At 31.0% G+C, this 22772-nt stretch overlaps 6 protein-coding genes across 7 annotated transcripts; 4 read left to right on the top strand and 2 right to left on the bottom strand.

The window, feature by feature from the left end:
• Nucleotides 1-361: 361 nt before the first annotated feature.
• LOC119685254 (protein clueless) lies at nt 362-8007 on the top strand. The gene is made up of 8 exons (XM_038099494.1): nt 362-903; nt 2837-3980; nt 4035-5393; nt 5453-6284; nt 6354-6479; nt 6545-6760; nt 6822-7033; nt 7092-8007. Exons 1-8 carry the CDS (start codon nt 792-794, stop codon nt 7279-7281), a joined length of 4191 nt encoding a protein of 1396 aa, XP_037955422.1. The 5' UTR covers nt 362-791; the 3' UTR covers nt 7282-8007.
• LOC119685255 (ubiquitin carboxyl-terminal hydrolase calypso) lies at nt 8008-9636 on the bottom strand. Its single transcript, XM_038099496.1, has 2 exons — nt 8348-9636; nt 8008-8284 (listed from the first exon to the last, which is right to left on the bottom strand). Exons 1-2 carry the CDS (start codon nt 9374-9376, stop codon nt 8033-8035), a joined length of 1281 nt encoding a protein of 426 aa, XP_037955424.1. The 5' UTR covers nt 9377-9636; the 3' UTR covers nt 8008-8032.
• A 1038-nt stretch (nt 9637-10674) lies between these two features.
• On the top strand, nt 10675-11416 carry LOC119678140. 2 transcript variants are annotated; one of them, XM_038089823.1, is made up of 2 exons: nt 10675-10921; nt 11024-11416. In XM_038089823.1, exons 1-2 carry the CDS (start codon nt 10784-10786, stop codon nt 11135-11137), a joined length of 252 nt encoding a protein of 83 aa, XP_037945751.1. In that variant the 5' UTR covers nt 10675-10783; the 3' UTR covers nt 11138-11416. The 2 variants fall into 2 exon arrangements, with proteins under 2 accessions (XP_037945751.1, XP_037945752.1); XM_038089824.1 differs by having other exon boundaries at nt 10680-10888.
• Nucleotides 11417-13339: 1923 nt separating this feature from the next.
• LOC119678141 (lipoyltransferase 1, mitochondrial) lies at nt 13340-15677 on the top strand. Its single transcript, XM_038089825.1, has 4 exons — nt 13340-14582; nt 14815-14922; nt 14991-15344; nt 15408-15677. Exons 1-4 carry the CDS (start codon nt 13983-13985, stop codon nt 15570-15572), a joined length of 1227 nt encoding a protein of 408 aa, XP_037945753.1. The 5' UTR covers nt 13340-13982; the 3' UTR covers nt 15573-15677.
• A 965-nt stretch (nt 15678-16642) lies between these two features.
• On the bottom strand, nt 16643-20373 carry LOC119678758 (tyrosine-protein kinase Shark). Its single transcript, XM_038090801.1, has 8 exons — nt 20072-20373; nt 19926-20005; nt 19442-19852; nt 18815-19378; nt 18027-18754; nt 17340-17971; nt 17105-17276; nt 16643-17045 (listed from the first exon to the last, which is right to left on the bottom strand). The coding sequence occupies exons 1-8, from the start codon at nt 20145-20147 to the stop codon at nt 16721-16723; spliced, it is 2988 nt and encodes a 995-aa protein (XP_037946729.1). The 5' UTR covers nt 20148-20373; the 3' UTR covers nt 16643-16720.
• Nucleotides 20374-21628: 1255 nt separating this feature from the next.
• Nucleotides 21629-22402, top strand: LOC119682020 (COP9 signalosome complex subunit 7-like). Its single transcript, XM_038095352.1, has 2 exons — nt 21629-22056; nt 22109-22402. Exons 1-2 carry the CDS (start codon nt 21856-21858, stop codon nt 22376-22378), a joined length of 471 nt encoding a protein of 156 aa, XP_037951280.1. The 5' UTR covers nt 21629-21855; the 3' UTR covers nt 22379-22402.
• The last annotated feature ends 370 nt before the right edge of the window (nt 22403-22772 follow it).

Below are 22772 nucleotides of genomic sequence, written 5' to 3' on the forward strand. Positions count from 1 at the left end.
TTTTAACAAATTTCTTTAATAATAGTTATGTAGATATTGATAACTAAAACTTGTTAAATTATTGTTATATGGTAAATCTATTTATTAAATTTATATTACAATTTATTTGTACAAAATTGTTATTATTTGCTTTATTTACATAAATATATCAAACACACAATACAAAACACAACAAGAGAAACGTCAAAATTAATCTCCAATATATAATGTAAACGGTGGAGATTAAACCTAATCTCACAATGTAAACGTAGTATTATACTTAACCCTTATACCATATATTTTTATTGACATAAATTTTATTAAAAAACTATTTTATGAAGTAATGTAAATTATATTTATGTCATTGTTGAAAACAAAAAGGATGAATTTAATTTATGGATTTTATATCCATTCTGATATCTTAAAATCGGATTTACGTTGTTCAAGTAAATAAACCAAAAAAAAACTTTGCTTTGGCTGTAAATGCGGATGGTCACACTGCACTGAACAAATCAGCTGCGAAGAAAATGAAAGAATTCTATGTGACAAGTATTATTATTCGTTTCGCGTATTCCGTGCATGCGGGTTGTGAACTTCGGTTTGAGTGCGGTTAAGTAAAATTATAAACATAAATATAAAATATAGAAAATAATATATAATATATGTTTTACGGTTGTAAAACAAATAATATGGACAAAAATATTTCATAAAAACAAAATTTTTGGTATTAATAAAAACAAATCAAGCACAGAATCTGTCTTAATTAACGAATAAATTTGAGTTGTGTAACATCTCGAGGAAGCACAAGAACGATGACTCTGGAAAACACTGGTAAATTGGAGCAAAATAATGTTTCGGAAAATGGTGCCGAGTGCGGTAATGGGATTGTACCTGCTGATCCTGAGACCATTACTAAAAAGAAAGGTACGTTGCCATTACTATTGCTTATGTGGTCGGTGGCGCAGATGTGGAAAATAACCAACAATTATCCCATGGTTTCTACTAAGGATGTCTTATAAATAAAATATATTAATTGAAGAAAATACTTCAACTGATTTATATTTTAAATATGAAAAAATATCTGATAAATATCTCTAAGCAGTGAAAAGCAAAACTAATCAGAAAAGTAAAGTCACATAACAGTCGTTACGTAACTCTATTCTCAGTGTGGTTCGGTTCGATTTTGTTTAGCCGCGTGTAAAACATGGATTTAGAAATTGTTAAATATCTTCTCTTGTGGAGTTCGATTAATTTGGTGATTTATTTGTTCTTTATTTGGTTTTGGTAGATTTTAAAATCTAAAACAAATATGCCGGTTTCAGAGAGATAATGTATTTGTTTTTAACCTACAAGAAGCGCACGTGTTTTGCTTGTAAAAAGTGCAGGAAGTGGAAGATAACATTTGTTATTATTAAAGGATATATCACAATCAAATAATTATTGAATGCATCGATTTTTCAAACATTTTCATAAATCTTTTAATATGTAATCTTAGTTAAAATTTCATCATAAACTTTTGATTTGCATATTTATTTCCATTAAATAACAAATTCATAATTGATTTTTCTTCTGCGTACTAAAAACTTATACACACATATATATATACACCTCAATTGATAATTAAATTTTTAAATTATATATGTTAAAGTATTTGGTTTGACTTGATGACATTATAAACTATAAGCCCAAAACTTAACCACTTACAAGACGCTAGAGCTTCTTAATATTATTTTGGAATAAGTTTTGTTACTCACTAGAACAAAACTGTTCCAAAGAAGGTCTAAAGTGTTCTATATGAAGAGGCGAAACTGCTTTATACTACAGAGCTGATATACTTTTTTTATTTTACTTGTTATGTAAAGTGTAATTGTTATGTAATCCTCTTTGTTCCACGATGAAACTCCAATGGAAATAACGAATTACACTTGGCTGCTGTGAACCTAACTACATCTTAAACCGAATATTATTATCTGACGCACTTCACTTTGTTAGAAAATTTTAGTTGTCCTAAATTTATAATGTATAAACCTTTATTTTATTGTAATTAAAATAGTTTTTGTTGTAAGATTTTAAGTCTTTGCAAAGATTTAAAAAGTTCTCAAACAAAAAAAGAAACGCCGTGAGAATAGTTAAAACCCACCTATTCTTCCCTTCACTTCACCTATTCTGACCGCTTATGGAACCATATTTATATGTTAGTATTGTTTACAGTTATGTAAATTAATGTTTGTTAAAGATCGTTATGTAATGTATACAAGATTACGAGTTATTAAGGCTTTATTCTTTATTTTAAAGGCGATTACTTTAATATATTTCTTTTCTATTGTATCGTCTTTATAGAGTACTTATTAATATATTCGCAAATAACCAGAAATCTAATACTTTACCTTACCTTATCTCATAGAAATATGTTTAATTTTATCCCTATTAATATTTAACTGTACCGAACTTCTCTTATGGTAATACGAAAGATCTTAAAAAAGACTGTATCAAAAGATGTAGAATTTGTTTTTATTTAGAGACATGTAATAGGAAAAAGAAATCACTAATAATATGTATAACAAAAAAAAAAAACAAATTAAAGTTGTATTTATTTGGAATTATAATTTTAAAGTCCTCTGGAATGACTTGAAATGTTATTCAGTGAACTAAAAACTCTTCTATAAAGTGAGACAAAGAATTGAGATTCATTCTAATGACTGTCAAAAATAGTTTTATTAGTTCCTATTAGTTAATTTTTAAAATGAAACCAATCCCCTTCGTTTATTTTTCTTTGGCCCATGGAATCAGATACTTAAAATAAAATTTTTTGTAATGAATTTGTAAAAGTTTATTGATGTTATCTTTTTTGTTTTAGGAAAAAATTTGAAAGGCAATAAAAAAGCTCATCTAACCAATGGACACGCTATTGATAAACCAAATAAAGCTGAAACGCTTTCAGATACGAATGCAAATGTAGTCGACAGCACAAATACGGATATATCTATTGAAAATGAATCAAAACAGAATGATAATTCTTTGAATGATAAAGATAAAGTAGATATATTAAAAAAAGAGTCTTCGGAAGGTGAAGATTCATCCTCAGAAAGCATTGATTTAGATGTTTTACACGACGCTGGAATTTCTATTAACATTCAAAGCCCCGGCGCTGAAATGCTTACCATTCAGTTATCTAGTATGGAACTTGTACAAGAAATACATCAGTTACTTATGGATCGTGAAGACACATGTCATCGAACATGTTTCTCATTGCAGCTAAATGGTGTTACATTAGACAATTTTGCAGAGCTAAAATCAATTGAAGGTTTGAAACATGGATCCACGATAAAAGTAATGGAAGAACCTTACACGATGCGTGAAGCTAGAATTCATGTACGTCATATACGAGACTTATTAAAAAGTCTTGATAATGCAGATGCCTACAACGGGGTGGAATGTAATTCTTTAACATTTTTGCATCAAATAACACAAGGCGATTTAATGGAAAAGAAAAAATCACGACCTGATTCTGTTGATTGTACACCACCAGAATTTATTATACCGGGAGCAAAAGAAGCACCATTGCTTCCATTACAACCGGGCATTAAAAATTTTAAAAATCAACAAGCTCTGAAGGTTTTGACTACATCGGCATGGAATCCTCCACCTGGCCAAAGAAAACTTTATGGTGATTTAATGTATTTATACGTTATTACAATGGAAGACAAACGTTTTCACATATCTGCATGTCCAAAAGGTTTCTATATAAATCAGTGCACTGATGAAATTTTTAATCCAAAGCCAGATAGTCCAAGTCATTTAAGTCACTCCTTAATTGATTTACTTTCACAAATATCTCCTAATTTTAAGAGAGTTTTTCAGCAAATGCAGAAGAAACGGACTTTGCGTCATGCTTTTGAACGCGTTGCTACTCCTTATCAAATATATCAATGGGCAGCTCCTCCTCAGGACCATACAGTGGATGCTATACGGGCTGAGGATGCATTCTCTTCTAAACTTGGGTATGTTGAAATTAAAGAACTCAAATTTTAGTTATTTATGAATAAATATTTTAGTTATGAGGAGCATATTCCGGGACAGACGCGTGATTGGAATGAAGAATTGCAGACTACTCGTGAACTTCCTCGTAAAACATTGCCAGAGCGTTTGCTGCGTGAACGAGCCATATTTAAAGTGCATGGAGATTTTGTTATTGCTGCTACACGTGGTGCAATGGCTGTTATCGATGGAAATGTGCTCGCCATCAATCCTGGCGAAGATCCCAAAATGCAAATGTTCATTTGGAATAATATATTTTTCTCATTAGGGTTTGATGTACGCGACCATTATAAAGAATTAGGTGGCGATGTAGCGGCTTTTGTAGCTCCTCGAAATGATTTACATGGAGTACGTGTATACAGTGCAGTCGATATTGAAGGGCTTTATACTCTTGGTACTGTCGTTGTAGACTATCGTGGCTACAGAGTCACAGCTCAGTCTATTATTCCTGGAATTTTAGAGAGGGAGCAAGAGCAATCAGTTGTATATGGCTCAATAGACTTTGGTAAAACAGTACTTAGTCATCCAAAATACTTGGAACTTTTACAAAAGGCAGGAAAACACTTAAAAATTTTGCCACATTCAGTTTTGAATGAACGAGATGAGAAAATTGAACTTTGTTCGTCAGTAGAATGCAAGGGTATAATAGGTAATGATGGTCGCCATTATATTTTAGATTTACTTCGAACATTTCCTCCCGACGTTAATTTTCTTATATTGAATGATATTGAACTGAGTTCTGAATTAAAATCGATTGGATTCCCAATCGAACATAAACACAAACTCTCATGCTTGAGGCAAGAATTGTTAGAAGCGTTCATTGAAGACAGATACGTTAGCTTCATTCGCAATGCTGCAACCCATTTGCAACAACTAAATGTCAATAAAAACAAGACCGACATTAATGACGGTAAAACAAATACATCTGAACCAAATAATTCTGAACCTGTTGAAAATAAAGAAATTTGCGATACTACCAAAAACTTAAATTCTGAAAACGGAGAAAAGAGTGAAAATACAGCAGTTGAAAATGCTTGCGATGCGATCAGAGAAGCTCAAACAAATGTGGCCACAGCAGATGAAAAGCAAGCAGCTGAAGTTGTCAAGCGAGCTTGTGCAGCTGTAGGCTCATTGAAAGAAAAGGAATTTGATTTCCGGTTTAATCCTGATGTGTTTTCTCCTGGAATACGGCACGTTGATGACTCTAATAGTTCGAATTCTTTATCAAAACAAAAAAAACTTGTTCAAGATGCTGCTGAGTTCCTAGTGACAAAACAAATTCCTGCATTTGTAAAAGAATACAAAACACATACATCACCTCCCATGGATGGTACCAGTATAACAGAAGCGTTGCACAGTCATGGTATCAACGTGAGGTAACTTATATATTTTGCATAGTGTGATATGAAATTGTATATACATAACGTTTTTTCAGGTATCTAGGAAAAGTAATTAATACAATTGCTAATGAATCACAAATGGATTATATACATCGCATAGCTGTAATGGAATTAATTTTACGGGCTGCGAAACATATTTATTATCCGTATATGCAAAATGCAGATGTGATGCATTTATCATCTGCCATCAGTCATTTCTTAAACTGCTTGCTTACTTCGAGCCAAGGATCAGTTGGTAATATTTCTGTTACCGAAGACAATCCCAAATCAAATAAGCGCAACAAAAATAAGAGCAAAAATAGAACTAAATTATTGAACAATAGCGATTGGCAATTACTGACTCCAAAAGCTTTGTGGCAGCAAATAAAGAAGGAAGCTAAATCATATTGGGACTATGATTTAAAATGCGATACCATTGAATGTTTAGTAGAAAAATATGCCATACAACGAATAAGTTTAATGAGAGCATTTTGTTTGAAAGTTGGTATTCAAGTGCTTCTACGAGAATATAATTTCGATTCTCGCAATAAACCTATATTCACCGATGAAGATATTTTGAATGTATTCCCAGTGGTGAAGCATATAAGCCCCAGAGCTTCAGATGCTTATAATTTCTACACTACTGGTCAATCCAAAATACAACAAGGACACTTTAAGGAGGGATATGAACTTATCAGTGAGGCTCTGAATCTTTTAAACAATGTTTTCGGCGCAATGCATCCTGAAAATGGATCATGTTTACGTATGCTGGCTCGATTGAGTTATTTGCTTGGTGATCCTTTGGAAGCATTAACAATACAACAGCGTGCAGTAATAATGAGCGAACGCGTAAATGGAATTGATCACCCATGCACAATATTGGAATATGTAAATTTTGTCCTATTACTCAATTTTAAACTAATATATTCATTGAAGTTTCTTTATTATATTTCTTAGACCCATTTATCACTTTATTGCTTTGCCAATAGCCAGGTTAGCACATCATTAAAATTATTGTATCGTGCAAGATACTTGCTATTGTTAATATGCGGTGAAGATCATCCAGAAGTGGGACTTATAGATGTATGTATCCTATTGGAAATAAAAATTAGAACAATTGGTTTGATTTGGTTTATATTTATTTTTAGAGCAACATAAGTTTAATTTTGCATGCTGTTGGTGAATATGAACTTTCGTTGCGCTTCATCGAACATGCTTTAAAATTAAACATTAAATATTTTGGAGAAAAATCAATGCATGTAGCTGTAAGCTATCACTTAGTTGCCAGAACTCAGTCATGTATGGGCGATTTCCGTGCAGCATTGAATAATGAAAAAGAGACATATTCAATTTATAAGTCACAGGTATTTTATTTATTAAGACTTTAAGGTATAATACATTTTATTATATATATTATTGCTTCAGTTGGGAGAAAATCATGAAAAAACCAAAGAATCTGCAGAATGTCTTAGAGTTTTAACACAACAAGCAGTGCTCTTGCAACGTAAAATGAATGATATATATACGAATGGCAAACTAACAACGGGTTTACCTCCAATACATATTCAGCAGCCAACTATGGGCTCAGTACTGGATATGTTGAACACAATTAACGGTATTTTGTTTGTTCAAATCAGGTACTTACATATAATTTTTATTCTGAATTATAAAATACATAGATTTTATTTCCTTTAGTCAAAAAGATATTGCCAGAGTAAAAACTGAAATCGAAAAGCACCTTAGGACGACTAATGAGAGTGACGAAACAACTGAAACACTTAAGAAAATAGTTAATGGTGCCAATGTTTTAGATGGCTTAAATAAAGAGACTGAACAATCAACAGAAGATAATAATGTTCAAAATTTAAGCGCAGCGAAGAGTTAAATAGAACAAACAATTAATGATTTTTAAGTTATATGGAGTATGTTAAAGGATATCAAAAATTCTTTTTAGGATATAATCAATCGAAATTTCAATGTAAACATATGCATTAAAACAACTCTTCATGTGTATTTACTAGACCATAATTCCCTTTTTAAAAAAACAAATTAAAATTTTAGGATAAATAAAAAGCAATCTATAAGTTAAAACATGAAAGCGAACAATTAATACGGCTCATCAACATTAGAACGTTTTACACATTGCAACTTAACTCTAAATAATACCCATATATGAAACATACATACATTTATTATTAAAAAGTAATTCAAAGTTTATTTAAAAATTGTATTGTAATTAGACAATGGACTAAGTTTTTTTAATATAACGACATTCACGCGATGTAACTAGTGAACACTTAAAACAAAATGTTTCTTGGAATATTGGTTTTGCAAATGCTGCAAACAATAAAATAATTCATGAAACTCCCACTTTTACAAATTATGTTTTTGAAAAAACGAACGTGAAATACTATAAGTTATATTCAATGAGTTTTTTATATTGAAACGAACAACTATTGCCTTTTATATATATATTATAATGTTGATTTTCATATTAATATAAACAAAATCCATAAATATATAAAATTATTTATATAATTTAAATGGTTTTTTGCTTTAATAAGAAATCATTTTATGAAATAAAAAAAATTCAATTAAATAAATATCTAAGTTTATTTTAAATATAAAGAGAATATTCATTTACGTTTTTTGCATTTATTTCGGCCTTTTCTTCGACGTCCAGGTGCTTTAGGTGATTTTCCATTTTTTTGTTTCGGTGTTGTTGCATTCGACGCATTCTGTTTTGTGATGCGACTTTGGCCGCTGATTTTCTTAGAAGGTAATAAATGTTGACTTACTAATTCACCAAGAACGCCTTGATGAGCTAGCATAGAGAGGAATGTGCATATAAATTCGTCATAGTTATGCGTGCGACGGCAATCGTCAACCTAGAGAAATATATGTATAAGTATAAATTGAGATGTAAGTTATTATATAAAAATCATAATTACTTTAAACATATAACGCCTATCATTTTCATCATTAAGATGTTGTTCATTGATTGCAATCTCTGAATCTAAATTTTTCAATAAAGATTGCAAATCTCGTACTGTGAAAGCGTTTGCTTCAAGTAACGGTGATGGTGAACAACTTCGTTGATCTGTGCCCGTACAGGATTCACTACTTGTTTCACCACTTTCATTTGCCTTTAGTAGTTTTTGTAATGTGCCCGAAACGATAGCCTGATTTGTCCTTAGCATTTTAAGTTTATGTGTTATCGCGATGCGACGATCCGGTACAACAGCCATTAAATTGAACCGAATATCTTGTTCACCTGTTGCAATACCCAAACGTTCTGCCATCACACGTCGAAATTTATCTGTCCAATCTTCACACTCTTCCCATGGGCCGTGATCCATGGGAAATGGTTTCAGACCATCTAATTCAAAAAGATGACCGTTTATAGGAACAAAGCTGACGAAGTGGAATGCTTCACCTGCCGTAAATCTTCCTGTTGAAACGCCTGCACCCGAATTACGATCCAATCTTCTGCGAGCTTGTGGCATAGCGTGAGCATTGTGAGCACAAGCTAACTCTGGTGTATTGCCAATAGCCCATCCTTTGTTTTCCGGGGACATACCCTTAGTATGGGCTTTTAAACGACTAAGCGTATTTCCCAGATACAATTCAGTTTCACTACAATTAAGTAAAACTGAGAGCAGTGCATGAGTAGCGCAGCTATTTGGTACTACTTGTTGTGCAAAGAATATACTTGAAACGGCTTCTTCATCTTTAACGAATATTTCAGCTGTAGTTTCAACTATTTTACGCCTAGCTCGTCGTTCCTCAATCCAACGAAAAAGGAATATAAAACCATACACAGGCCCTTCTATTGGTTTTTGTAGATCATATACTTCCTCAACTTGTACATCTTTTACACCAAAATCTTCTAAAAGTAATGTAAACAGGCCTGGGTCAGATTCCAGCTCCAGCCAACCGTCACTTAAGCGATTTATATCTACAGGCATTTTAGCAGACATAAAATCGAGTGTAGCGCGATTCAAATATGTACGTTCTATTAACTTAAGAACATTGATTTAAAAGCGATAAAAGCAAAAAAAATACCAAAGTACAATCCTCCAAACAATTTGTAAACAATTTGGATTCAAGATGACTACGATTTGCCAATTTGATTACAATAAAATGTATGTCCGGCATTCATTTGCAACTTCAAACATAATTAAAGTTTACACTCTCAAGCAAATATGTCTTACCAACGGATGTATTTTATGAGAAATTTATCTAAATGTCGAGTGCAACAATTTTAAGTATATTTATTATTAATCATTTTACATAATATAATCATCTAAATACAATTTCATATATTTTTGTGTTTACTATATTCGATATATTTGCTTATAAGTGTTTTTTTAGTTAATGCACTGTCAAACAATCAAACTAATATGTATCAAACAAATATATGTATGTATACAAAATTTTAATTTATTTATGTTTCCGTTTCGTTTATATACTATATAAATTATATATATTAAATTCTCATAAATATTTATAAAGAGATTTTCGAAAAGTAGCGAACTACAACAACAAAAATTATTTTTTATATATTTTTAATTAATTAAATTTTTGGCTGACCATACAGCTGTTTCGAGTATTGCGAAATATGTATCATCAGCAATCTTGGAAAGTACCAGAGATTAAACTCATGCCCTGCCAAATTTGAAGCTCAAAATCAGCGTTCCTTAACTAACTGATCCAAAGCTGTACTTGACTGTTATGTTCGCACATTTTTCTAATGTAAAAGTTTTATTAATAAATTCACTTGCTGTGTTTATATTAGAACAAAATCATGAACTAATTGTGGAATAATTAAATTAATTAATTATATTTTTATTTTTAATTGTTAAATTTCAATACTACTCAGTTTGTAGAGGCACATAACTATTTATAAATATATAGATATTTTTTCAATATAAATTTCGATGAATATATGAAATTATTATATTATTTAATAGGTAAGATTGTTTGCCAATGTTTTTGTAAATAATAATACATTCAAGCTAGTGTTACATTATTACAATAAATTTAATTCACACTATTTTTTTTAAATAACTTTTTAAGCTGATGAATTTGATTTATTATAATAAAAATTGGTGTTCAAATTTTAAAAGGTGGATTTACAATTTTTATAACATAATATATTATAATAAAATGTTTTAGGCATTTAATTCTTCAAAAACATACTAGTTTATATATATGAAAATACGTTATTTGTAAGTCATGCTTGAAAGTGGAATAGGTGTATATTTGTCACTTCAAAATGGAAATTTTTTGTAATGGCAGCACTGTATTTTATGGTTCTAAGCTGACAAGGAGCAAAACCCGTATTTAATGAATATAAAATATAATTATTAAATATAGTGTTAGAAATGGTGCAACGTACATTAATAAGGTTTTTGTCCTCTAAACGTGTACCACTTATTAAATTTCGCATAGGTGGTAATCCTGAAACTTCTCTTACGGCAGCAAATCAGGCGAGTGCGAGTGGTACAGGAGCTAATGAAAATGTTTGTTTTCGGATTTGTTGTGATTTAATCTCAGCTTTTTATATATGATATAAAAATTTGAAATCGCTGAAAATTGCTTATTAACACGTTCTTATGTTTTAGATATTTAGCACGTCTTCCGTTGCTATAGAAGACTGGGAATTGCATCCACGATTTTGGCGTAAACCCATTACTGCTGATGAAATCGATTATATAAATCGCGGTGGTCCAGACTAGAAAATGCATCATTAAGTTATTTAATTTCTTCCGTTATTTTGACCCAGAATGTTTTCATCGAAATAATTTCTTATTACGCAATTTTTCAATATATTTGATGTGTCAAGTGGAAACGATTCGTATTAAGTCTGCAAAATCAGACCTTACATATTCTCGATAAACTTAAGAGTAAAATGATTTGAATAATTTTATAAACTTCAAACTCAATATAGCTTTATTATCAAGTTTTAATATCAATTTGACTGATGTTATGAAATAAAGTCAAATTTACATAACCAAAAAATGGTAAAAAAAATTATTTATTTTATTAGTTTACTTAAATTTGTTGAATGTGCAGTGTTTTATATATTTTATCTGTGTATCTAAATTGATATATAGTTAATAGTTAAATTCACTTTAAGCATTATGAGTTTAATAGAGTACAATTTATGGAAATACTAACCTATGTGCAGTTTTAGTTTAGATACCACCGGTATATAAGTCGAACTATCCTGGGTCAAGATAAATAAATCCTTTTATTTCGACGGGAGGAAGTCTAAATCAATGTGGCTCAACTTGATATGGAAGTTAGAACATGGAAATACATTAGAGAAGACATCATTAGAGAAAAGGAGGTGCAGTAAGGGAATAAACGTTGTTTGGGTTGTGGTTCCAGGTGCTAATGAGTTCACACCTTGGATTCAGACGATTAAGAACCGCTCGTCATTCTTAAGAAGGACAATACTAGCTTAAATTTACTTAAGTGTCTAATGAAATCCACAAGCAGTCCAAAAATATTGCCTCTAATAGATTTTGAAATACCCTTTACGACGACCTTTTTTATATGTATATTTTTAAATATACATATAAAATGTGGTTTTTTTCATTTATATAATTGTATTTAAAATATAATCAGTATATAATTACCCTTTAAGAGTAGTTATATGTTTTGATTCCAGCTGAGGAGCTGTGCCGTCGTTACCGTGTATTTAACCTTAGTATTTCATTTATTAAGATGCATCCACATCAAAGCAAATGTTTGCGAACGAATGAACTTTTACAGGTGTGGATGCTCCTTTATTTGCTGCGCAATTACGAATATAACAAGGGAATAAGTTACAACCAGAATTTGTACGACCTACATCTATAATGCATATGTTATATTAATCGATATGAAGACGTCACGATCACAATGGACTTATCGTGTAATTATAACTAACTATAACATATACAGTCCTTAACATATTTAAACTAAGTTGCGAAAATGCAGTGAAAGACTTTAATTTTCTTCCTTATACTTAACCATTGTAATAGTTATCCATTTTCCATTTTATAGCTTTCCATTTTCTGGTAAGGTTTAAATCTAGCATGAAACTAATATCTGTGTAGAGCATCATATCGAAAAGTTGGTTTTTTGCATACATTAAGCAATCAAAGCTTCATGTAAAGGATTTTCTTTTAGATTTTAGTGATAACAAGTAAATTAATTTATAAACAGATGTTGTGTATACACATGGAAAGTAAGTTTAATTGAAATTTCATTCGATTGATATATTTTATTTTACATGTAATATTCTGATATATTAGATGTTATTGTATTTTACATTTACATATTAACCTATATATATTGATATTATACATAATTGAATAATTGAGAAAAGATACGGCTTTCTATGTAGTTATAATAAAACGAGCAGTTACGTCTGCTACATCTTATAATTTCTCACCAATTAGACAATTTTTCCTCGATGGGATTTCACATACACAATGCAATTATTTATTGGTGTGTTTTTGTGTATCTGTGTATCGCTGAACGTTCAGCATATGAGAAAGTGTGAGTGTGTTTGTGCGTGTTTTCACCAGTTCGACGCAAAACTGTCACAAATTTTATTCACATTTTTCAGTTCTTAACGATTGGTCGGGTCGAGTTTTTGACGTGAATAACAAAGAACTTTTATTTTAAATTCGATTTAAATAAAATTATTTAAATAATAGTGTCCGATAAAAAGCAAAATATATGCTGAAGTTTATAAATCTCTTGGATGGGTTTCAAAGGAATGCATAAAAACCTAAGTAAAGATTGTTTGGGACTTCGTTTACGGGTCAGCGGACTACATCAAACCTGGAAGTGGTTACACCAAACTATTGCGTTACACGAGTATCTAATATCTGTAACCTTAGCTGCAGCAGAGACTGATAGAACCAATTTGTGTCAGTGCTAAAGTCCATTAACATTAACCAATTTAATTTACCCACTATAATATACATACATATATACGTAAAAGAAATAACTAATAATCGAACTTAAATTAAACCCATGTGGCTTTAGAATATGTACATTTTTTATTAAATCTTTAAATATAGAAATTGTGTGTCCATAATTGCAAAAATCTAACAAAAATAGAAGAAATCAGCAACTGAACTGTTTAACAACATTATACGACCTTGTAATTACAATATTGTAAAAATAAAACCCCTCAAACTCTTCAGCGAACTTTTTCCAACTGCTGCTCCATATAAAAAAGAAAAAAGAAAAAAAAAAACAATTTTACCTTTCAAATCGAAAAATCAAAGGCAGTAACTTTGATTAAATACATACATATTTGTGTTGATGCAATTAAATTCCTAGTCATAATAAATTAACTAAATACATATATTTAAATGAATATATATTTTATTTGTAAAATCCAATTCCCTGCGAGTGTGTAAAAATTTGTATAAGCGTGTGTGAGTACGAGCAAATAAGAACACGAAAACAAAGTAATAAAATCTGTAAAAATAGAAAAACAAGACAGATAACGCAAGTCCCCCACTTCAAGCACCCTTCATACCCACAAATCAATTGATCTCCGTAACATCAGCTGACATGATATTGCAAAGAATTATTGGCCGTGGCGCCGTAGGTAACCAGTTTTATGGGTTTGCTCGGCGAACAATTGTATCTGGTGGATCGAACGATACACCGACCGATGCAAGTTCAACTGCTGCTAGTCATGGAGCTGCTTCAAAACCGGAAAATAAAGTCAATGCAGAGCAAACGAAAAAGTCGAGTAGTGTGATAAGAGATGCAGACATAAAAAAATCGGTGTTTATCTCACAATCATATGACATATTCACTAACTTGGCATTGGAAGATTGGCTTTATAAGAATTTCGATTTTAGTCATCATCATGTTCTGTTGCTATGGGCAAATGAACCTTGTGTCGTCATAGGACGGCATCAAAATCCGTTCACCGAGGCAAATGTTTCTAAACTCATGGACAAAGGTATTACAATTGCCCGTCGTAACAGTGGTGGTGGGGCCGTCTACCATGATCGTGGCAACCTTAATTGCACTTTCTTCACCCCTCGCGAGCGGTATAATCGCAAATACAATTTAAATATTTTGACGCGCGCACTCTTTCGCGAATGGGCTATCAAGGCAGACATAAACGAACGCGATGATATTGTTATCAATAATAAAAAAGTAAGCAGAAACAAAGTGTATTTTATATATATATATATATATGAACAACATAAAAATATATTTTTTATTTATTAATAAATATAAATTCGCCATTATTTTTATTGGTGTGCTTATCTTATCTCTTTTTAAATTGATTTAATTTTATTATTTTTTACAATTTGCTAGTTATATATTATAGTTTGTACTCAAGAATTTTAAACTTTACTGATGTTTGATCTTAAAACTATTCTAGATTTCTGGTACTGCCGCAAAACTTGGACGCCCGAATGCTTATCATCATTGCACGTTGTTGGCTAGCACTAATAAGGAGAATTTGGGAGACTCGCTTATTAAAGAAGAGGTTAGTCCGAATAAAAGTACAAACTTATTCACATTACCAATTTTGACTTTTTTAATTTTTCTCTTAAGGCGAATTACGTTACAAATGCAACTGCGTCCGTACGTTCTCCAATCAAAAATCTGTGTGATGTCAATCGGACTGTTAATGTATCTCAACTTCTGTCCGCCGTGGGCTATGAATTTTTGCGTACTGTCGCAACTGAACTAGAGGACGGTGGTAATATTCAAACAATGAAGCAACGTGGTTTTCAGTTGATAAATCCCACTGAGAAATGGTTCCCAGGGATTAGCAGTTTGCGAAATGAGTTTGGGTCATGGGATTGGGTGTATGGAAGAACGCCTAAGTTTAATGTGAAAAAAGAACTGTATTTGAAAGTGGAGGACAAGAGTCATAAAATTATATTAAACGTTGAAGTAGAAAAGGTATATAATATTTCCTTTTTTATAAGTGCCAAAATCGATATAATAAAATTTCTCTGTATTTAGGGTATAATAAATAATATAAACATAATAATGCCAAATAATGAAGAGGTACCTGTCGTATCTGGATTGCAAAATAAACCATTTAATGAAAAAAATTTAAATGGAATTATAACCGCTCTAAAATTAGTATCCACGGACAACGTAAAGCAAGCCATAAATGGCGTGTAAGCGTGTGAATGATATAGAATTAATTTCGATGTATAATTAATATATATTTTTCTATGTTTTTTAATAAAAAAATATTTGTTATGAAATTATATATGTACCATAACATTAAATTAAGTACATAACTAATATGTTAGATTTTGTTAAATAATTAATTTTTTTAAATTAATAAAAAAAAATTTTATACACAAAATAAAGAGGAGAAAATAAATTTCTACGACTTCTAAAAATATATTTTTTTATAATTCAGAAAAACTAACAACTCATTTATTAACAAAAACGATTCTTCAGCCGTTTTGCATTAATGAAAATAAAAATTTGTTATTTCCAGTGATTAGATCTTAACACTCAACACTCCCTGGCTTAAAATTACCTTTTGATTTATTAAAAAGCTTGAATATCCTATACACTTGTAGGTTTATTTCATTATATTTATTTAATATTTACATTAGGACGAATGACAACCTCAGAGACCTCAAGATTGATCCGATCAAAAAATACATAAAGAATAGAGCCATGAAATTATTTACGAAAACTGACAGACTTACCAACACCGCGTTATAAAATATCAGAATGGTTACAGGCTTCTCGGGGAGGTATGCAAATCTGAGGTCAGTTATTGCTGAGTATGATGAAGTGATAAACAATAATCCAGTCAAGGCGTATAGAGGGGTTATGAAGAAATCTCGCAGTTAATAGAGAATAAAACTACCCAAATGCGTGTATTGATATACATCTTTATATATATATATGTACTTGGCAGCTGCGTTAGTTTAAATATTACATACCACATATATAATATAATACGCAACCAAATCGATTTATCTGCAAAAATTAAAAATTCATATAGTCTTAGTTGGTGTGGTAAATCTAATCATTTATCCATAATAGTTTGAAGGAAATTTTATAAACTTCTAAAAACAACTTCCTTGAAATATTATTAAAATAAATATTTCTTTGTATATATGTATATATATAAATAAGTTTAAATAAGAATGGTAAGAGAAAAAAAAACAGTATTTAAAAATTTCAAATTATTTGAATTTATTAAAAATATGGTATAATTACTGAAGCAATTAAAAGTTATATATATTTAATACATAATTGCACATTTTTATCTTAACACTAAAATAATACGTTTATATTGATTTTCAACTAATATGTTCGGATTTGATTAGTTCCATTATATTTTGATAGTCAGGATCTTTTGCGAAAAAGTTAGTTAAATAACGAAAAGAAGGTCGATCTTTAGGTTTATAATTCCAACAATTCTTCATAACTTCATACACTTGATCAGGGCAATAAATAGGTTGTGATAAGCGGTGTCCATTTTCAATAAGTTTTATTGCGTCTACTCCTCGTATTTCACCATAAGGTGGTTCACCTAACGAAAACATTTCCCATAAAGTTATACCAAAAGACCAAACATCACTTGCATGTGAGAAAAGTCCGTTGTTAAAACTTTCTGGTGCATACCTAAAATATTTAATTATTATTTTTGTATATATAGTTCTAAAAGATATTCACGAAAATACCATTTGATAGGCCACTTTCCGCCTTGTGTAGCTTGATAACAATCGTTTCCTGATCCAAGAGCTCGTGATAAACCAAAATCACTGATCTTAGCTTGGTTTCGCGATGCCAGAAGTATATTACGTGCGGCTAGATCTCTATGTACAAAATGATTCGACTCCAAATATTGCATACCTTTAATAAATAATAATAAATAAAAGTTATAATCGTAAAACTGTATATCAGATAATGGTTTACCACATGCTATCTGAGATGCCCAAACTTTGAGGTCGTATTTAGGCTTGATTTTTTCTTTATTGTCTAGAATGAAGTTTAACATTGATCCCAGTGGAACAATTTCTTGCACCATCATTAATGTTTCTCCTTTGGAAATACCTATCAATTGAACAATGCAGTGATGTTTCAAGCGTATCATAACAGATGCTTCACGTAAAAACTCTTGTTTATTTGTGCGACAATGTTCATCTCGAAGTGTCTTAATGGCCACATTACAGCGGAGATTTTCGTTACTTTCCAAGTTTCGGCTAATCAGACAACCTTTGTATACTGAGCCAAATTCACCTTCACCGATTATTGAATCAAGTTCCAGACATTCTTTTGGTATAATATAATTTAGTTTAGCTTCAGCCACTTTCTGAGAGTTTTGAGTGATTGTGGATGCATTACTCGATTGGCGATTGAAATATCGTACGATATCGGTTTCAGTGGAAGTTGTTGATATAATTGATTCCAAACGTTCAGGATGAAGAGAAAATTCACGTAATTCTGCTGCAGATGCTTCTAAAATTTCACTTGGGCCATTATCAAAAAATACTCGAATATCCACGGTAGGGATATATCCGTTTGCATTTAAAACAAATTTATTTGAACTAAAATTTGATCAGTTTATAAATAAATTAAAACAGATAAAAATATCTTACGAACCCATCTTTAAAGTCTGGAATTGCTTCTGGTATTCGCTCTTGCTCTATAGTCACATCGCTTTTTGTAAAATATTCGACATCAGCGTCAGTCTTATTTTCTATTTCTATACTCGAAATAGCGGAATTATTTTTTGGCACATTGTAAAATTCATCACATGAAGCTAATGGTAGCCCGACGTCAGTTGGTAACATTTTTCCAATCCCAACTTGCATATCAGAAAATTCTGTTGAAAAGGATAGATTTTTAAACAAAGAATTAAATTGATCCTCGTTGTTTTTAATTGGGCTAGCAATTTTTTCCTCTTTCTCGTTCGATTTCAATTTGGATTTGTTTTTACGCAAACTGTTCATACTGTCTATAATGTTTGCTTTTTTAGGACTTCGAAGCCTGAGGGTATTAAAAACGGAGCCAGAGCTTTCCTTTTGTTTCTTTTTTGTTGAGTCCGGAAGTTTTTCGGATGTATTAATTTTTTGTGCATTCAGTGATCCCTTAAACAAATGTTCTGTTGGGAATATTGTCTGTTCATTTGAAGGAGATATTGCAGTACTGTCTGGTTTTTTATGGCTTGCCCTAGGCATTGTTGAAAAAAGCGGTAGCGGTGGTTTCGGTTTTGGACGTACAGGAAATTTCAAGCTAACGGGGAGACCATCTGAAAACCGCATAAAATGTTCAATTAAATGATCTAATGATGGAAGATATGGACCATCGTCTATATACAGATAATTTGACTAGGAGAAAAAAAATTGACTTAATTTTTATTTCTGCTTTTGATTTTCATTTCATTTTACCGATTGAGATATTATAAAGTTTTTAACTTGTCTTTCCCAAAGCAATGTTAAAACATATCCGGATCCAGTAGCGTTTCTTTCGGAAAATCGCACCAGAAAGCACCCAGATGTATCGAGGTTTCCGTTTGTTGTACGATTTGTTGCTGTACTTGGTATATCAACTGGCGGTTTTTCTTCAGTTTCAGAACTTAAATTTGAGCTTAGAAAGTTCTCACTCTGTGTCGCAAACGACAATAAAGTTTCAACGGCTTCATCGCGACTTAATGTTCCATGATACCATTGCCGTTTGTATGTGGTTGCAGGAGGAAGCTTATAATTATCAAAGAACTTTAGAACCTCTTTATGATTCATCTCCCTAGCAAGATCAACTGGAAATTCACCAAAATTTGTTCGTGGAAGCAATGGCGCATTTGCAGAAAGCAGTTCCTTAATTGCTGCTAGATTACCATATTTAGCAGCTTCATGCATTGGAACGAAACCATTTTTTATGTTACGACCTTGCACATTGGCATGTGCATTTATTAAAATGCGTATAAAAGATGCTGACTTGGTCCGACAAGCGTACTTTCAGAAACATTTTACTGTTAATAGCTCTTTTTCAATAATATATGATAGGTTATCACTTACATGTAGCGGCATATTTCCTGATGTGTCCATACAATTTACGTTTACGCCAGCATCTAAAAGTAATTTCAGTATAATTTCATCACAATGTATCGCAGCTAAGTGCACAGCGGTTTGGCCATCTTCATTTTTTGCGTCGACATTACGGTAACCACATTTTAACAGTTCTGAAACCACCCGTTGGTTGCATTCCCTTGTCGCGCGATGTAGTAAATTAGTTATTCCATGACTGCGTGAATCGTTTGGAGGTAGATCTTTTTTAACTCGTACTGTTAGACGAGTGACAATACCATTTGATCCTTGCTTATAGAATTCGACCAAGGTATCGAGACCATGTAATATTTTGACTTTGTCATCAATTGAAAAAAAAGCGTCTTCACCATGTCGTCGAATTTGATAATGGCAAACTTGACCCTATCATACAAAATAAATCATCATCGTGATTAGTTTCTGTCAACAATAGATAAATATGTAAATAAATACTCACCTTATATAAAACATTAAGCACAAAATCACCACTTGCAGTATTACTTTCTCGAACAAGGAATGCTCCATCCACTTTGCCCTCTTAATTATTTAAATAATATAAATATGTAACACATTGAAATAGTCATCAATACGGTTTTAATTTACCTTCCATCAACAATGTTTCTGCTTCTTCACGAGATATTTTTCCGTGAAACCAAAACAATTGGTCATCACGATTCATTGTAACAAAAATAAGTTGCAAAATAAACGTGAAGTAAAGGTGCACTTAATAATTCAGCTTCTCATCACAATAGTGTTTCCACTTGTTGCTCTTTGCACTAATTATTTCACAAATAAAAAGTTTAAATAAAACTTAGGAAAGATTAAAACTGTTTAAGAAAAACAAACTAATTTAAATAATATCACTAAAATAATATAAACTTTATAAAATAAAAAAATAAAAGAACAAAATAAAACAGAAGGATAAGTGTTAGAAAACTTATTTACTGAAGATGTGTTGAAAAACGAATCAAGAGAGAGTAACTTAGTAGAGAACATTTTACAAGAATGAAAGCTCTTTACGTGATCCAAAAATCATGTATTTTTAACCAAAAATTTACCTACAAATGATTGAGTGCATTAATAAAGAGTGCGCATATGCACGCTTTCTTGTCGGTAGGTGTAAAGCATCAAAAGCCATAGTGTGAGACTTAAGACTGCTAAAATCGCCTATTTTTCGGTTTGATATATAATATGTATATGTATGATTTAATATATCAATTATATATTTTTTTTTTTGTGTGATATATTGTAATGTGAAGTTCATAAAAGTTTTATCAGTCGCATAAATGAGCTAATAATGTGCACGTTCAATCATTAATATATATTAGCAACTGCCTAAATGAGACAGTGTGAATGCACTATTATCAATTACTTTTGACATCGCGTATGTTTGAGAATACAATGATGTAATATTTTAATATGAGCCGAGTACAAAAGAGTATTGTTATATATTTATATTTTCATATTTTAACAGTTATTTATCGATATATTCTGTAAAAAAATAGTGTTTAATCTACCTAAATAGTCACAAATCACATTTTTGTTGATACTTATATATATTTTTAGATTCCTTAAATAATACAAATAAACACCCCTTTAAAAATCTAATTTTAGCTTAATAACTTTTCAACTGTTATATTATTTTTTTTTCGATGCTTTAGCATTACTATAATTAGAAAGGATTTTAATAAATTTTGTTATTCTAAACAACTTTTTTAAATATCTGTATAGCTCGAGATATCGCTGTTTAAAACTTTATTGAATATATTTATTACACAACAAAATAGTAACATAAAAATTAATAAATTTGTTTGTCTACGTAATACGTATATTTAACAAGATGGTATGCCAATCATTTGGGTTTCCTACTTCGTTGTCAGCTTAACACTTAAAGTAAATGTTTAAACACTTAGCGCTGATGTCATAGTCCGAACTTAGGATTCATAACTGACATAAGTCCTGTTTAAGTAATCAACCTTGCTCACTTATTCATATTTCAGTCGATCTTGAAACTTGAGATGACTGTGCAATTGGCCATTAAAGGTCATTAAAGTGTAAACAAGTTGAAAATTCTATACGAAAAGAGATTCTTAAAATAACTGTCATATTTGTATAAATTATTTCTTCATATTCATTAATATCTTGAGAAATATTATTTAAGAATCATATTAACAAGTAGTGCTGATTCATTTTGATCAAAAAGTTTTCACCCCAAACAACTCTGTGTCATGGTTTTGAAGTGCATGTGCTGAACGTACACTGCATTTGCCATTTCAAAATCAGCTGTTGAGTGCTTGTAAAATTTATTTGTTTGCTTGCCGGTGCTCCAAAAAACATTTTACATATTTTTCATTAAAACTGCTATCGTAATAATAATATATTATAAAATGACTAGAGATGAAACAATGTCTGATAACGAGCAAGTTCAGCCAAGTAATGTGGAAGCTGCGCAAAATCGATTACAACAATTCTGCCTGTTGGCAAAGACGGCCCATGGCCAGGCGATTTTGGAGTTGGTAAAGCAGGTCTTAGAAGCACCAGGGATTTATGTATTTGCAGAACTTTTAGGAATGCCAAACGTCGCAGAGGTGCGTATATGTTGTTAAGCGTTTTGTAAAAACTAATTTTTTTATGTTGCAGCTTAAAACTGGTTTAAACGCTAAGTACTATAAAACATTGGAATTGTTTGCTTATGGCACTTATAAAGAATACAAACAGAAACAGGAAGATTATATAGACCTAACACCAGTGATGCTGAAAAAATTACAGCAGCTAACTATTGTGTCGATGGCTGTTAAGAGAAAATGCATAAAATACGATTTATTAATGGAGGAATTGGAAATTACTGTCGTGCGCCAATTGGAAGATATAATTATTGAAGCAATTTATGCTGGTAAGTGCGTATATTAGTCTTTATAAATCATAAGAATTTTGTCGAACACAACTTATTCATTGATGTTCTGAAACGAATTCAGAGGTAATTCATGCAGAAAACCTAAATAACATTCTATGTATTTCGATGTTTAGCGAATACAAAAAGGTGTGTGTACGAACTATTTCTTTTTTTCTTTTTGCTGTTAATATAATGTATCAACACTTCATTTTCGATTTCTTTAACATTTATTTTAAATATATATTTGAAAATGATTTTTGTAATTCTTTAACTCTTTAAAATTGAATTAACTGTGTATTTATGTATACATAATATAATATAACATACTATATTCAAGTCTCTTAGTCTGTTATCAACATGAGCAAAAGAACAACTGGATGTTATAGTTGAAACTTTGTAACTTATCATTTA

Source organism: Teleopsis dalmanni, chromosome 2 (genome assembly GCF_002237135.1).
Source record: "Teleopsis dalmanni isolate 2A chromosome 2, ASM223713v2, whole genome shotgun sequence".
Lineage (NCBI taxonomy): Eukaryota > Metazoa > Arthropoda > Insecta > Diptera > Diopsidae > Teleopsis > Teleopsis dalmanni.